The sequence below is a fragment of the Cucumis melo genome, chromosome 1 (assembly GCF_025177605.1).
Source record: "Cucumis melo cultivar AY chromosome 1, USDA_Cmelo_AY_1.0, whole genome shotgun sequence".
In the NCBI taxonomy this organism is placed as follows: Eukaryota; Viridiplantae; Streptophyta; class Magnoliopsida; order Cucurbitales; family Cucurbitaceae; genus Cucumis; species Cucumis melo.
Genome location: NC_066857.1, coordinates 26,184,336 through 26,202,748, shown reverse-complemented (window position 1 = coordinate 26,202,748; position 18,413 = coordinate 26,184,336). Strand labels below are relative to the sequence as shown.

The following is an 18,413-nucleotide window of genomic DNA, read 5'->3' as shown; positions in this document are numbered from 1 at the left end:
TTCATGTGAACAAAGTGATAATATTGAAAAGTTATTTTCTAATTTAAAATACCACAGTTCTTTAAAATAAGGAACGTAACCTTTTAAGTATATCTTTTAAATTTATTTGTAAAAGTTGGAGACTAAAAAGATATAATTTAAAGACCAACTTTTATTAGATTTCAAAGCTTAGGGAAGAAAAATACATTTTTAACACTTAGCTACAACTTTAGAAAAGGAAAGAAAGAAGGTAATTTCTTCTATAGATTATATATTGTGATAAGCTTATTATTATTGTTATTCTTAGAGCTATTGTTGTTAGTGTTGGTGACTATTTGGTTATTTTTTAAACATATATTTACTCTTTTTTTTTAAGAATGTGAGTCAACTTATTTACAAATGTAACAAAATTTTATATTTTTATTAGTGATAGATCACGATGGATTTAAATAGAAATCGATCAATATCTATCATTGAAGTTATAAATATCTACTTGAGTCTATCAAGGTGTATCGTAGATAGAAAGTAACTTTTTTTCTATATTTATAAATATATACTAATTCAACTGTTTTCTATTTAAAACAAATTTTCTATTTTGTATGTATATATCTAACACACGTAAAACATCCTAATGAATGTTTAACAAATTGAAAGGAAGCTAACCAAATATAAACTTAAATTGAAAAATTATAGAAAGACATACATATACAATTATAAAGGTATGCAAGGAAAGCTTTATAATGTTTGGATGAATAATTACTTTGAGGGGGTCAAAAGAGGGGAGAGAGCAAGGTCCAATTTGGCCCTTGGAGTAGACACTAGGCCATACATCTTACCATCATAATATTAAGTTTTAGGTTGAAGATTTTTGGACACATAACAATTCATTCCATGAGAACACACTATTTATAGTGTATCATCCAAATTAAATTTCACAATGTATAAGCCAATGGTTCTTTTATTGTTGGTTGTTCTTGTACAAGTGGCATAAGAAATATTGTTGATTAATTGTAACATGCTCTTGTATACAAGTGGCATAAAAATATATTTTGATTCATTTTCTTCTCATTTAGTGCTTGCCATTAAGAGGTGGAGGATTACACATGTTAAGGGAGGTTTGGGTTGTTTTTTATGTTTGAAATTCTATCTATATATCATATGTGAAGCTAAAAGTAATCTACAATTAGGTGATCTCTACTGTTTATTATCAAATATTTAATTTTCTTTAGTTTAAATTTGCTCGAAATGCAACCAAAGTCCCATGTTTAATTAGTTAGATAGAGGATAGTCATGGATATATAAGTGAGAATAACTATTTTTATTAGTATGAAGTCCTTTGGTTTGAGAACCAATGAAAAAAAAATCATGAAGGCGTATGTCCAAAGTGGACAATATTATATCATACCATTGATGAAGATGTCTAGAGGATCGTTCTTACTAACCGGAGTGGAGAGATTTGAACCTGAGACCTTTTTGGTCCTTAGTACACACCGATACCAATTGAGAACAAATTTTAAAGCCTTAAATATTTTATATGATGAAATTCTAGATTAACATCATAATGAGCATAACTTAAATGACCCAACTACATACTGAAGAAAGACGGAACTCTAGTAGGTGTGCAACAGTGTATTAGGCCCTGAAAACATGATCTCTACTTGGAAAGTGAGAAAACAATTTTGAAAGAGTGAGCTAAAAAGCCAAATGAGTGACTAGATTTTAGAAACAAGTGTAGTATAAAATATTTAGACAAATAAACTCGATAAAGTAAGTACTTTGGAAGGGAATCTTGAGATAGAAGTGTTTAAACTTGATCTTGCATGGCCAAGAGGAAAGAAAAAATGCAATTTAGGTAAGGATTCTGGGCAGTCATGTGGAATTTCAGGAAAGATTTAGAACAGAAGTATAATCCCAGGGAAATCTTGGTGCTTGTTGGACGAAGATTGAAGAAACGAGAGAATTATAGAGAATTCTTTGGCGATCTCGGTGTTGGTTCAGCTAAGATTAGAAGAAGAGAAAGGAAGTTAAAGGAATCTCCGGCAATCTTGAGGTCGAGTTCAACTGAAATTGACGTAGACAAGCAAGTTTAAGGAGATCTCGGGCGATATCGAGGATGAGTCTGGTTGAGATTAAAGGTAAAAAATGGGAATTTGAAAGATCTCGAGCCACGCTGAGACTGGACTCAGAAAAGAAATTATTGAGATCTTGGAAAGAACTCGAGCTGTGTTTGGATCAAGAATCTACATATCCTTTGCATGTTTAAGTTAAATTTCGACAAGCTGAAGTTGTTAAGCATGCAAGCAATTAAAATTTTGGTTGGAGCTGTCAAAAGGGTTAAGCATGTAAAAAATAGAATAATTAAGTGAATTTTAAAAGAGAGGTATTTCCATTTCACTCGGCCAAATCAATTAAAAAAGTTTTATCAAAGAGTTTAGGTTATACAAAGAGGTTGTTGGATGAAGAAGAGTTGAAGAAGGAAAAGTCTAAGCTTGAAGAAGAAGAAAAGGTTAAAGTTTTAAATGGGGTTTGGTTGTCTCGGGTGTTCTCTTTGGAATTGTAAAGTAAGATTTTGGTTTATTTCTTGAGCAAAAAGGGATTAAATGAATTTATTTTCCCTAAGAGAAGATTAGGAAAGTTTACAAACCGAGGGTTTGAGCTATTGTTGTAAGTGAGAAAAAATGGTTTTAAGTTGATTTGTTATCAAATGTTTGAAGCATAATTTAATGATTCCTTGTTTGAGTATACATTGATTTACAAAATGATATCTAAAGAAAATTTATAAGCATGCTCTACAAATTTCTATATAAAGTATGGTTGAGTTTTACTAACGTTTGCCGAGATTTACAAGCAAGTATGTTTACATTAAATTCCATATTTTTTAAGTTGAAGAATGAATGAAGCATGTTTTACTATTTGATATTCAAAAGGTTTGAGCTTATTATTGTTGTTGAGATTTACAAGTATATTTTAAGCTTCTTGAAATAGAATTGTTATGGTAAATGTGTTTTAAGAGCAAAATTGTTTTATCAAACATGTTTGTGAAAAGTATTTAAGTATATTTATTTAGCGAGAATTTCCAAAGTATGAGTTTAGAAAGATATTTGCAAAAGCATGAGTTTAATGAGAAATGAATTAAGAAAGAAAACCATGTGGTTCTGTATATCGAGTTCTCAATGGTCAATGTGCACAATCAAGAGTATATGGCTTTGCTGACCACCTAGCCAGCTACTACCGAGTTCAGCCAGGATAGTATGAATAGATTTCTACTGTCTTGATCAAGATTATTAGATTGGGCACGATAATTCAAGCTAGTTACTATCGTGATCGAGTTTCTAGGATATAGAACTAACAAAGATAAGAAAGTAAATATTTGTTTTAGAAATCAAAAGAGCTAGTGAAAGATAGAAAGAGTTGTTTAAAAGCAAAAAGAGTTTATTAAGAAAGAGACTTGAAAATTCTATGCTTTATATAATGTTTCATGAATTATTTATGTAAAAGACTATTTAAAGTTAATTTATTTTAAAAGTGTATTTTATGAAAACCGCCACTCACTGGGCTATTTAGATTACCCTTTCCTATTGTTTTCCACTTTCTAGTAAAAGATCGTGATCCGTAAGCCTGACCATTGTCACCAGTCTGTTGTGCAAGTTGTTGATAGTTTTTATTACTTTTGGTCAATACTTAAGTCAAGCCATGTCATGTACATATGAGTTAAGTTTAAAGTTAAGTTGGTCAAGTTGTTTAGTTTTCGTTTGGTTTAAAGTGTTGTCTGTAATTAATGGCGTTTAACATTAACTTGTTTTGAGAAATTATGTAATTAAGTTTGTTTAATCATTAATTAGTGTGTTAGTCCGCTACTTAATTTTTAATTTGTTTAAGTTGTTTAGCATTTCAAAAGGTTCAATAGTTAGAGTTAGCTGGTGTCGTTCTGTAGAGGAGTGATATCAGTTGACTTCACACCGTCACTTAGGTTGAGAGTAGGTGATCCGGGAGGGGTGTGATAGAATAACCTCAGCTCACAAATAACAATTAGCAGCTATAGGGCAGGCTCGACACGATGATCATTACCTTAAAAGTGAGAAAATATTTGAAAGGATAAGTCAGAAGACTTAGTGATTGACGGTTTTATAAAAAATGCTTTTCTAAATAGTTATGCATCAAGCTTTAAGTTTTGGAAACTTGCAAACAATTAAATAACATTTAATAAATGCATAGCTTGAAACATACAAATGATTGAAACATATATACATCATAAACTTTACTTTATCATTACTTTATAACCGTCATCCATAACATGAAACATGGGTGTTAGTACACCGCATTGTCAATGACGAGAATATCTCATCGTAGGCACAATTCTAACTGTAATCTTCTCCACATAGCCATAATGAATTGTACCTTCACTGATGTACAAGGAACATAGGCTCATCAACCTTCACATTAGTAACGAAAAAACTATGTGTATAAAAGTTGGTCATGAAGAGGAACATTGCATATACGGCCATAGATTTATGTATACATTCTCGAAATCTTTGCTTTAACACATGCTTGCTTTAAATCTCATTGGAGTATAGCTTTCAAACCTCATACTTTATAATTCATGCTTGGTAATAGCTTGTAAAACGTGTTTTCCATAGATTCATACTTTCCTAACATGCTTGAAACTTATGCTTTGCAAATCATTCACTAAATTGTTGAAGGAATACTATTTAAAAACTTAGAAATATAAAGAAACTATTAGTGTTAAACTCATGTTCATAAATAAATATAGAAATTTATTTTGTCACTCACAAACATTTGGCTCGACCTCTTGGCTTGCAAATCCTTTTAACTCCTTTTGTCCTCTTTTGCCTAACTTGCACGACAAGCTCGCCTTGTCTTCTTTGTCACTCGACCAGCCTTCAACTCTGCCTAAAAATTTATTTCCATTCAAAACCTCCAAGTTTCAACTTAAGATTCCACGTAATGCATTTTGTAGCCCTCAAGAACTCAACACTACTTAATCTCGCCCAAACAATGACCTTTGGTGCTTTATCTCAAAAGTTAAGCTTCTTCCTCAACTCTTTTTAGTTCAGTAGCCCTATCTCAATAAATAGACTCATTCACTATTCTTTTGGGACTACTTTGAGTAAAAACACATGAGTACAAAGGAAGCTCTAATCGTCCCAAGTTTCTACTTATAATGAAGCTTGCATGTCTAACTTTTAACACCTCATGCTTGCCAAAACCTAGGTGTTTGCATGGCATGCCACTTGGATTCCTCTTCCACCTCTTGCCTAAAATGCCTAAAGCTTCCTTTGCTTGCATGGCTACTTGTATGCACATATCCAAGCCTTTCCACACACTCTCTCACGTTGCACTTGCCCACGTGCATTTCCTTGGCCGCATGATGCATTTCACCTAGCACATCTTTCTCGCCTAGCCAAGCTTGTCAACCTAATCGTCTAGCATGGCTATCCTCGCCTAACATGATTCTCCTCGCCTATGGTGTGTCTTTGTCGCCTAACCACTTGTCCTTATAGGTTTTCTTGGCATGGTTGACCGCGACATAGTCCATCTATAAAATGCCTAGCTCACTCATGGTCACCTACCTCATGTCCTTAGAGGTTATTTTGAAAACTTTGGCCTCCTAGCCTTGGCTCAAAACATAATTTTTGGTACTTAGTCTTTTCGCTAACCTCTCTTTGGCCGTCTAACATCAACACCTGGTCAAAATTTCCTTCCTTAAAGCCACTTTGGCTACTATGACACTTAAACCATGACACTTGGGTAACCATCAACTTTTACTAAAATTTCCTTCCATCTTTTTTACTAAACTAAAAAAAAAAAAACTTCAACTTCCAACTCCTCCTCTATAGCTCTTAGAGGTTCTTAGGTCTAGGGTTTACAAATACACTTGGTATACTTGTGATATACAAACTTGATACACTTGATACGGACTTGATACAACGTGATATATACTTGATACATGATATACTTGATATACACTTGATATATGTTTGATACACACTTGATACATACTTGATGTACATTTAATACAAATTTTATATACACTTAGTACGCGCTTGATATACCAAAATATTTGGATTTATGATAAAAAATTTTGAATTTTTGTTAAATGATTGGAAATATATATATATATATATATATATATATATTATAAAAATATTAATCATAAACACAAATACTATTATAGTTCAAACTAAAATAATTTACAATACAAACACAAACTATTATAACATAGGACTATAATACCCACTAATTGCTCCAAAAACTCTCTAAAAAAGTGTTTCACGTTTTTTTAGCTTTAAAGTTAATAAAGATAAACTTATTTACAAAGATTTCACATTGTTTATTTACCCAAATGTCATTAGGCATATTTACTTAATTATCATTAACTTAAAAACCTTTAATATTTTGTCATTTTCAACATTTATGTATATAAATGTCTGTATCAGGTGCATCAAGTTTGTATATTTAGGGTATCAGATGTATTACTTGGTCGGATTTGTTCTTTTACCATATCTACAAAATAAAAAAGTGTATGAATTACTAAACTCACAATTGCAACCTACTACAATTTTTTAAAGAAACAAGAATAAATAATTTTTCTTTTGACATCTTGGGTTTTCTTTCTCCATAATGTGCACATTTGCAATATATAGCAAGTAAACCATATATATAGCAGGTAAAATATGTTGTATAAAGAGTTGCACCAGAAGCTTTCAAATCTTCTTTTGATTTAGTGTTATTTAAGTGGACTTTCTTTCTTTTCTTTTTTAAGAAAATTATTTGAAGCTTCACTAAGTGGACAATTGGAAGGAATTTTCATTTTAAACTTATCTATTTATTATGTAAAATTGAATTTACATTCATCCACGTTCATCTAATTAACATGTAACACGTAATGCACAACATACCTAATATCGTGGTCTATTCGACATATAATGTTATAAAAGTTATTAACACAACAAAACATAGAAAACATATGACTATATAGATCTGAGCCCAACGAACTCACATTGTCTCCTTAAGACAAATTTACTCACCTTAGTGCTTGAGTTTTGAGAATAATTGTCTCCTAGAATAGAACAGGTCACCTTTCTTCTAAGAGTAGCATCATGTCTAAAAGATCAGCGAATAAAACTTTGTTAATCTATCGAACGTGAAGATTGTGGATAATGGAGAGAAAATCTTTTTGGAAGAAGACAAAAATGATTATGAAATTTTTTTTCTTCTTCAACAAAATAGAAAAGGATCGTATTTATAGACTTATTCGTGGCCATTCGAAAAGTTGTATCCTTTTTCTATAACTCTTTTCATGAAGTGATGCATCCACTCATGATGCATCCATTCATGAAGAAACACAAATAGTTATTGGTTTTCATGAAGTGATGCATCCATTCATGATACATCCGTTCATGAAGAAACACGAACAATAACCATTTATTCCAACAATCCTCCCCATAAATGGTAAGTTGACAAATGGAAGAAAATAACCGTTTGGTATTTTCTAATTGAGAACCTGCATGAGGATAAGTAGTATAAACTTTGAACTTTCCCTAGTGAACATCAATCGAGTTTACTTGGTTAATCAGTGGACATGATGCCTTGAACTGTCAACTGTTCTAGAGTAAACTAAAATAATAGATATCATACAACTTCTCATTATAACAAAGTTTATTCTCATGATTGTGTTCATTTTGGCCTTGAACATCGTCTGGCTCATGAGTGTTTTAGAGAATTCACCTTAAAATTCTCACAAAAGCGGCCCCTTCACACTCACATAGGTGATTCCTGTACAAAACATCGTATATGCTCTTTTTTTTGTTATTATTATTAATTATCACTTACAAAAATCATTAAAAGCACGATGCTTACCCTAAAACCATACTAGCACTACCTCATCATTTGTAGAATGGGTAAAAGATTTTAATGTAGTGTTCATTATGTTATCTAGAGATCGATTTTCCCATTGAACCTAGATCTTGAGATCTCCAGTCAACTAGGTTGGGCTGCCTTTTTAGGTAACTTCATATTATAGGCTTTAATCCCATTCTTTTTTATGAACTTTCAACCAACTCCTAGTTAGGCCTTTAGTAAGTGGATCCGCAATATTATCTTTTGACCTCACAATGTCAATGTGATAATTCCACTAGAGACTAGTTACCTGATTGTATTATGTCTTCGTCGTATATGTCGAGACTTACTATTATACATAATATATTTTGTGCCCTTCCAATAGCTGTCTGGCTATCACTATGTATACATATTGCAGGCACCAGTTTAGACCAGTTGGGAATACCTTCTAAAAAATTACGAAGCCATTATGCTTCTTCCCCAGTGTTGTCTAGAGCTATAAATTCAGATTCCATTGTGGATCGTGCTATACATGTTTGTTTGGAAGATTTCCAAGATACAGCCCCACCGCCAAGGGTAAAAATGTAACCACTTGTGCATTTGGAGTCTTTAGTGCTCGATATCCGGTTGGCATCACTATAACCTTCAAGTACAGCAGGATAGCGAGTATAATGTAATCCATAATTTTTAGTATGCTTTAAATATCCTAAAATTCTCAAGATAGCTTTCCAATGATCTTGACCTGCTTAACTTGCTTACAGCATACGCTATATCAGGACATGTACAACTCATAATGTACATTAAACTATCAATGATGCGAGAGTATTCTAATTATGCTATACTCTCTCCACTACTTTTACCTAAATAGAGACTAGCATCAATTGGGGTCTTTGCAATACAATGTCATGTTTTTTATATTTCTTCAATATTGTATCAACATAATGTGATTGAGACAGCATTAACCCTTGTGGGGTTCTAGAAATTTTAATACCTAGAATAACATCTGCGACACCCATGTCTTTCATCTCAAATTTATTGGCCAACATTTGTTTGGTAGTCTTAATAATGTTGATATTGCTACCTAATTGACATATCATCAACATATAGGCACACAATGACATGGTCTATTTTCCACAATGTTGGCCCTGGGATCTATTGTACTATCTATAATACACTTTTCTGCCATTCTATTATTTTCTTCAATCCTAAATCGAACTACAAGTTCCTCAAGCTTTATCTCTTTGCATTTGTGCTTGAAATAATTTTTGAAGTCCTTCCATGAGGGTGACAATTTTTCAATTATTGATGCTACATGAAAAGACTCACTCAAAGTCATATTCTCAGCATTTATATCATGTAGGATTATCTGGATTTCCTGAACCTGATTGATTATAGTTTTGGAGTCCACCATTTTGTAATCCAAAAACTTTCCTACAATAAATTTCTTTGCACCAGCAACTTTAGTTTTGTACTTCTTCTCTAATGAAGTCCAGAGAGTTTTTGCTGAATCAACACTACTATACACAATGTACAGCGTATTGTCCAATCCATTCAAAATGTAATTCTTGCAAATATATCTGCAAGTTGCTTTTCTTTGTCAGTTTCTCCCTTAGGCAAAATGGGAGCATCCTCTGTGAGAAACTTTGCCAAATTTAAAGTGGTGAGATAAAACAACATTTTTTGTTGCCAACATTTGAAATCAACAGCACCAAATTTTTCATGTTTCTCCTCATGAGCAACACCAGTTACAAGAATTAAATGAAAGTTTATTGAAGTCATATCTTCAAAACAAGAAAATTTTAAACAAGTAATTAAAGTAAACCTCTCATATACAAACTAATGCAATGAAAAAGAAATAATTCACTCAAGTTAATATGCTACTGTGATATTTGAATTAAAAATGAAACAATTAAAAGCACTTAAGTTAATATGCTACTGTGATTTTTGAATTTAAAAAGGAAACAAATCTAAACAATATATATATATATATATATATATATATATATATATCAAACTAATTATATATATATATTTATGTATTAAACAAACTAAGATATTTAACAAAGTAAAAATTAAACAAAATCTAAACAAAAGAAAATAATACCGAATGGATGTATCCTTAAAAAGAAATACAAAAATGTTTTGCTATGTAAAGGATGGAAAATAACTATGAATAAAAAAATATTAGAAGAATTCCTAATAGAAAAAAAAACTCTCAAATGACATATATAAGACCTTTGTGAAGAAAATTTTAAAAATCATTCTGTTTTGTTTGAAATTTGAACTAAAGAAGATGTAGTAAATTTGTCTTCAAATTGTTATGAAAATTATTAACACAGCAAAACATGAAACACATATATGTATATAGATCTGAGTCCAACGAATTCACGTTGTCTCCTTAAGACAAATTTACTCACCCTAGTGCTTGAATTTTGAGAGTAATTGTCTCCCATGATAGAACAGATCACCTTTCTTCTAAAAGTAGCACCCCGTCTAGAAGATCAATGAACAAAACTTTGTTGATCTACCGAACGTGAAGATTGTGGATAATGGAGAGAAAATCTTTTTGGAAGAAGACAAAAATGATTATGAAATTTTTTTTTCTCTTCTTCAACCAAATAGAAAATGACCGTATTTATAGACTCATTCGTGGCCATTCGAAAAGTCGTGTCTTTTTTCTATAACACTTTTCATGAAGCGATGCATCCACTCATGATGCATACATTTATGAAGAAACACAAATAGTGATTGGTTTTCATGAAGTGATGCATCCATTCATGATACATCTGTTCATGAAGAAACACGAACAATAACCATTTATTTCAACATATAAACCTATTCATATTGTTAATAAATAATATGAATGTTCCATCGGTTAGATGAGTATAATAACTAATAAAATATACATGTTATCACATAAAAAGTTAATAAAATTATACCATTTATATACGAACAAATCTTAGTTTCCATTACTTGTATGGTTTAAAATGAAAAAATTAATCATAATTTGCATTACTTCCAAATTTATTACTTATTGGTAATGTATGTTGACACTGACAATGTTCTAAATTGTATATTTTACTGTTAGTACGCATTTGATCAATTATAAATTGGGTTCACTATTGGAATCCCTTCTTTTCCGTTCATATATTTTCATTCTAAAACAAAGCAACCTTTTTCGAATTTTTTGTTCATAGGTTATTAACTCACAATCTTGAGAAAAAGTTTTTAGAATTTGTTTTATCCATTCCCATGGAAACACAAAATTTGGATTGTTTCCTATTTGTCACTTGTCATATAATGTGAAAATTAAGCTATTACTAGAAAAACTTAAAATTAGAAGTTTTTGAATTTATGCAATATGTTTTTTTTATATAGTACAATGCACTTTATCTTGATATGATATATATTGTTTGTTTCTCTTGCATTCTTCTCCCATGTTGCTAACATAACATGAGCATAACTTAATTGACATAGTGTTTGTACCACTAATTTCAAGGTCATAATCATTTCTAGAACAACTACGATACTAATTGTTAGACCAATATTTATGATATAATATAGTTTCCACTATATCAATGTTCACAATTAATTACTATACCAATGTTGAAGGACTATTTTTTAACAAAAATAAAGTCTAATTTATTATAGAGCAAATATCAATTTAAACCCTAAACTTTCGGTGTCATATCAATTTAAACTCTGAATTTTGAGGTTGTTCAAATTAAACCAAACTAATAGTTTTTATAAATGTATTAGTTTAAATTTTTAACTTTCATAACTGTATCAATTTTAATTAATTAAACCATTAACTTTCATAAGTGTCCAAATAAAACATTAATGGAGGGTTTGTTTTTTTTTTTTTTTTTCCTTTTTTTCTCCCTTGGCATCTTCTTGGGTTTTTCTTGTTGTTCTTCCACTCTCTTGAAAGATTTAAATTAAAACAATTATGAAAATTAAAAGGTTTAAATTGGTATATTTAGAAAAGTTCAAGAACTAATTTGAGATAACTACTGGTTTGAGGTTTAAACCAATACATTCCCAAAGTTCAGGATTGAAAATAATACAATTATTAGTTTAGGGTTTAATTAAATTGATATAATCTCAAAGTTTAGAGATTAAAATTGTTATTTTTATTTATTTTCGTGTACCAAATATAAAAGATGTGGCTTAAAACATGATCGTTTAGATTTGGATAACTAAATCTAAATGACCATACAAAATTTTTTGAAAAAAATCGTTTAGACAATCCTAAATGATCATGTCTTAAATAATCTTGAAAAAAAAATATTTTAAAATATAAAATAATTTTAAAATAATAGTTTAGATTTGGGTAATTAAATGTGATGGATGAAGCATCCGAGTGCCAAATTGATGGCATAGTTTGAAAAGAAGACGAGGATGACTCGACATTTTAATTAATTGTGTAGTAAGAAATCCATTAAACATACATAAAATTTAACATGTCACTGCGAAGTTGCGAACATGTCTTAGTGATATTAAATAACAATTTTAATCGTTGTTTATAGATTTATAAGTAAGGATTAAATCACGGTATATTCGGATTATGGTTATTTAGAATGTTTGGTTTTACGCATCAAACTCCGTTGATTTGAGCAGTCCTCTTCAGAAGCTTCAAAACGAAAGCACCTCAAAAATCTTAGCGCACGAGAAAGCGCTAATCTTCCGGCCAACCATGGGTGGCGATACACTTCCTCTTTCTACTTCTTCTTCCATCCTTCATGGTAATCTCTGTTCCCTTTTTCATTTCTCTCTTCTTTTGATCCAACAACCTACGGACTACTTTCCATGTCTCTGCACTCCATCAACTTTCATTTCTTTCCAACTAATTTTTCCATACCATTTTACTTTATATCCCAACCCAATTCCAGATGGGTATTCCTCTCTCGAGCATCATCAGTCCCAAATTTCTACTCAGTTCCCCACTCTCCTCAGGTTTACGGTGTTTCATTTTCTCTGAATCATTCATTTCCATGTTAAAACCCTTATACTTGTATTGGGTTGCTTATTTTGGGTATTGTTCTTTATGACAAAGGGGTTACAATAAATTTAGCATGGAAACTGAGGATGATCAGATGAATGTGGAAAATGGATGTATCATCGGAGAATTTGATGAGATTGAATATGAATACTCTTCGGCTGCTTTGGATGTGGATATCTGTCGGAGGAGGATAGATAGAGTGCATAGAGAGATCTTGGAGAGCTATGATCAATTACGGACTCGTAGTGAGAACTTGAAACAGGCTAAGCAAAAAAATTTGAGGTATCTCTATTAACTTTCAGCTTAAATATATCTAGATATGTTCAAAGTAGTAATTGGTTTATTTTGTTTCTGGGGATTGATTGTTGAGGATTGTGGCAAATGTTGTGGGGATCTGCTTAAAAAAGGTTTGTACTTTTACCACGTTTGTTTTTGTGAAGGATAAAGTTAGAAATTTTGAAGCTATGTGAAAGCTAGTGAGCTTCCCTAATGGTCCTTTGCTGTCCTTGTGTTAGGATAAAGGTCTAACACCTCTTGGAGAAGAAAGGAGTTTATTGTCCCTAGTAATACTGAAATTGTGGTGCAAACGTCTTATCTGAGTTGTGGATGAACTAATTAAGTTGATGACAGTTAAATGAGTTATATACTTATAATTTTCAAGATTGCTGCTACACTTTGCTCATATTGACATGCTAGCCTTTATTTGGCAGCTATTCTCCTGGAGCATGGATTGAGCAGGTAGGTGGAATGAAATTATCCGACTACGATATACCACAAACAATATCACTTATATTGATTGGTCCAAAAGGATCCGGTAAAAGTAGTCTGATAAATAGGATCTCCAAGGTGTTTGAGGAGGACCATTTTGCCCCAGAAAGAGCACAAGTATCATGTATTTCTCTAAATACGTTCGAGGTGTTCTTTCTATATGAAAATAGTAGTCACCTATTTGAACTCAAAATTTGTAATATCTTTTGGGCTATAGGTAATTCATCTGGTGAAGGTGGAACCTTTTTCCTTCATGAATATATGATCCTCAGGAAGTCAAAATCTTTTTGTTTATATGACACACGTGGTCTGTCTGATGATCCCTCTGATAACATTGAAACGTTGAAACAGTGGATGAGCAAGGGTGTTCGCCATGGTGAGCTTGTCACCAGGTTGAGGTTTTAACATTGAAACATTTTTCTTCTACCATCATTTTTAAATTCAGTCCTCACTAAATTCATTCATTTCTGTAAATAACTTCCCAGGAAATCTGATGCTTCGAATTTCATAAATAGAATGAAGTGTAAAGCTCGCCAAAGCTTCCCTCGTTCTAGGGTGATCAGAATAATCAATTTTGTCATATTTGTTGTTGATGGCCTTTCAGTTCTTAAATCAATAGACGGTGATGATAAACAGAAGGATTATGACAGAGTGATAACGACTGCATTCAATTGCCCTTATTTATCATATGGAGGTGAAATTACCCACTCATAATGATTTATAATATCATGTTGAGAAGAGTACTGGATGATTTCTTTAAAAAGATTCTTGTTTCTTGGAAGAATTTGGAATTATTTTATTCGTGTTAAACTATGATGATTCCTTTTTCTGAATATTCTGTATTTGGAGAGTATATTTATAATTTGAGTACTGATTTTTATCAATATGATGATTGATGAGTCTATATCGATCTCTGAAAAATTTGGGAAATTCTATATTATTTGCTTATTGTGAAAGTAGTCTGTGGTCAATTTGTCCAAAAAAAAGTTCTAGGAATGGGACGAAGTGCTGAAGTTTATGTTTAACCTTTAGTAAAAATTGATATATTACAGTATTACTCTAAATATACCCCTCTATGCACATGTTTAGTTTGAGCTACACTCATTACCAACGAGTATGAGCTTTTTTCTTTTTTGGCTGAGCAATTTTTTTCTTTTTTTGCTGCTTACGATATCTAACTTCCATATCTCCAACTTTGCTTAACATACGAGTAATGAGAATTTGTATTTGGGCTGTGACCTATCAATATGTATACATTCATACTGCAGTTTTGAAAGACAAGAACCAAACTATTTTTGCCAAGTAAAGTTTGGTATTTATCACACATTTCACGATGGTTGCATGTTGTATGTCTAATCTTTTTCTTTTTTCCACTTCATTCTGTCTTTTTCTTTTCCCGTTGCTATGCTAGTGGGAAAGAATAACTATTTTCATTCTTCTAACAGATGATAAACCAGTTGTTGTTTTAACTCATGGAGATCTACTTTCCTTTGCGGACCGTGTTCGTGTACGTGGTCATTTAGGAAATCTATTAGGTATTCCGTCGACAAAACAAATATTTGACATCCCAGGTATCAAAATATTGTGTCCATTATCATTTTGAAATTTGATTCATGTATTTATTCATTTGTTTTATTATTTTCCTGCATTTTTTTTGAAAGCTTCATTCGATATCACTGGAATGGAATAGGAATCATTTCTCAAATTTTTTCTTTATCAATAACAAATAATGTTATTCCATTGTGCTAGCAGATAGGTATGATCCAGTCACGGAGTTGACAATAATTGATATGTTACATTACTGTTTGGAGCATGCTGATAAAAACCTTCCTCATAAGCGCTGGATGGTGATCAAGGTTTCTTTCTTCTTCTCATGAGAGCTTCACATCCTTTTACTCATTTTAGTTATCTTGTTATGGATTGGAACATATGCTACCTTCTTAAACTGTTCTTTTTCTTTTTTTTTTTTTTTTTTTTTTTTTTTTTTTTGACAAATTGGTTTTTCCGAATTGGAAATATTCCTTGTCTGAGGATGAGCAAAAACCCAACAGACACTAGAAAAACCCAACAGACACTAGAAGGACCGCCATTCTCATGCTGTTATACCTCATAGGAAGACATTGAGTATTTCTTTCTTGAAGTAAAGTTGTTTTTGATACAGTTAAAGATGGAGGGAGTAATAAGTGGTCTTTATTGCTGGATCTGGGTTTTTGCGTGTTTGAGAGATTGTCTTTTACTGGTGTACTCTTTGGTCAAGCATAGACAGAGGCAATTGCTCTTTGCAATTTTTCAACCTAACTGTTGTTGAATCTCATGGTCATTTTTGGTCTATTTCTTCTGTCGAACCTTTTTAGAGGTCAACAGTCTTGTATTTTAATACCTATAGGCCCACTTTATAAGGGGAGAAACCAGATGGTCTTGAAGTTAAAAGTGAGTTGAATTCTTTCAACACCCCTTTCACCTTCGTAAGGACAAAATTTTCTTTCTCGACAGGCCAGGACATGAAATATTAGAATGTTTGGAATCAAATTTGGAACTGCCGTCTTTAAAAGCATTTAGTGACTATATAATAGTTGTTATGTGGTGGTACATATATTGGAAGTTGGGGCTTTCCGAAGTTTTGGAAGAGGTTGTTTCTGACTTGCTGAGTTGGAAAATGCTTGCTTGTTTAATGCTATCCACCTCATTTTTTTACATTAATATAGAATTAACTTTTCCACCCTGAATGTTTCTCTTCTACCCTTATATTTTGAACAACCACCCACACTCGGTTCTGTATTTGAGCTATGGCAAAAAAATTTCAAGATTTATCTTACTTGGCTCCTGCGTAAAGGTCAATCTTTTTTCCTTATCTTTTTACATTTGGTTGTAGTGATGATTTGACTTGACTACTGAACTTCTGTAATGTTATTTCTTTAATTATTTTGGATAGTTCACTTGTTAGGCCGATGTTTATTTTGCCATATACCCTACAAATGATGGAACCTTTGGTTAAGTTATATGTTCGATTTTCTGTGTTTTCATTTAACTTCATTTCTCCGTTACTTTGCAGCTTGACAGAATCATCTGCTTTTAATTATCATAGTATATGCGTGCATCGAACAGTTCAATGTTCGACTTCACTAAGCGATCACTAATCAAAATAGATTTCTAATTTGCAGGATATGTTCTCTGTATCAGCGGCAGATATATACTTTGTAGCCATTATGATGATTGTTTTCATCTCAGCTTCTCTGTATCAGGTGTATGTTCATCGTTGTCTTGAGCAACAGAAGCCGAAGAATGTAGAGGAGATAGTTTGGCATGAGATCCGGCATTTGTGGCTTGACGAGTAAAGGGGCAGTGTCTTTGACTTCAGTATCTTCTTTTGTTAGTGTACAGAGTTTGAGAAATAACGTTGCAACAACTGCTAAACAATAGGTGGGCAAATGATATTGTTTACTGATTGTACAGTGTGGCACAATACTGAAATATTAACCGTTTCAATTGGAAATTTCTGTCCATACTGTGATGATTCCATGAATCCTACTCACCATCTCTTTTTATATGATGTGGAATTTGCAGTAGCATAGAACACCATTTGAAACAAAAATTTGAGGTTTACTGACCTGGTTTTAAATCACTTAGATTTACGATTGAAATCACTTTTATCAACTCAATTTTGATGCTTAAGGCATATTAAACAATGTCTGGGAGTGTAACGCTCAACTAGAAGAGGAAACACATGATTGTACCTAGACCACACCAAATAAGTGGATTTAGTAGATATAAAATACGATTTTGAAAAGCTTGAGAATCGATAGCCACTATCTATATTAGTAAGATGCACACTACCAAATTTGTGGGAATAGTCTTTCACTCTTGGAAACAATTCAAAAAGTTGAAGATTGCCCTAGATTTATGGAAGAATCTGTCCATGGAAACTGGCAACATGAAAAGAAATGTGTCCCAAAGGGAAAAACTAGTCTAGAAGTTTAGGTTGACCAAGTCGAGTCAATAGATATATGAAATGGAAAATAAGCGAGTCATGTTTAGTTTAGCGCCCAACAGAATGGCAATATAAATAAGCCCCTTTTGATGATCCTAAAGAAAAGAGCAAGTAATTCCAAGGAGAGTCTCAATCTTACTTTTGTGTGTTTAGCTAAATTGTATGTCTATTGTACTTAAACATCAAGATGTGTTAGGCTTGGTACTGTATTAGAATGAAGAACTTCTACTCTAGCTAGCTTGAAAAATGATACCAAACCAACAAACAAGTCCATGAGAGGCTCATAATGACGATAAACATGTTCCAATTTCTTGTGCAAAACACAAAAGTCCACGAGAGGCCCATAATGATAAAATGTGTCAATTTCTCATGCAACACAAGAAATAATATTGCTTCAAGACAAGTAATAGCAATGTTGTCTATGGCAAGAGAATGTTGGAATCGTTAGGTGTCTAAGTTCAAATTCTAAATTCTAGTATGAATTATGGGCTTAAAAGTTACATAGGTTGCTATTTTGAAAAGATTAAAAACACTTCTATCGTTTAAAAACACTATGAGACACCTTTTTATCATGATTGCAACTCTCAATATTGTTTGTATGAGAATCACAGATTGAAAATATAAAACCAAACATATTTTGAACAATTAACTAAAGTGATTTTGAAGTTTCCAAAATCAGTTTTAAATTGACCCTTACTCGTTTGTGGTGGTTTACTGTCCATTTTCTGACAATAATTGATAACCTTTTAAATCGATATTTTCAATAACCAAAAAAGTTAAAAGTTTCTAAGAGAATAGTTTGAAACAGTACAACAT

General features: G+C 32.0%; 1 protein-coding gene across 5 annotated transcripts; it reads left to right on the top strand.

The window, feature by feature from the left end:
* The first annotated feature begins 12,415 nt into the window (after positions 1–12,415).
* LOC103497586 (uncharacterized) lies at positions 12,416–17,132 on the top strand. Of its 5 annotated transcripts, none has more exons than XM_051080060.1 (9): positions 12,416–12,584; positions 12,732–12,795; positions 12,896–13,123; positions 13,552–13,733; positions 13,827–13,985; positions 14,214–14,303; positions 15,088–15,180; positions 15,362–15,465; positions 16,771–17,132. In XM_051080060.1, exons 1-9 carry the CDS (start codon positions 12,536–12,538, stop codon positions 16,942–16,944), a joined length of 1,143 nt encoding a protein of 380 aa, XP_050936017.1. In that variant the 5' UTR covers positions 12,416–12,535; the 3' UTR covers positions 16,945–17,132. The 5 variants fall into 5 exon arrangements, with proteins under 5 accessions (XP_050936017.1, XP_050936012.1, XP_050936005.1 ...); XM_051080055.1 differs by having other exon boundaries at positions 15,055–15,180; XM_051080048.1 differs by having other exon boundaries at positions 13,827–14,001; positions 14,095–14,303.
* Positions 17,133–18,413: the final 1,281 nt, after the last annotated feature.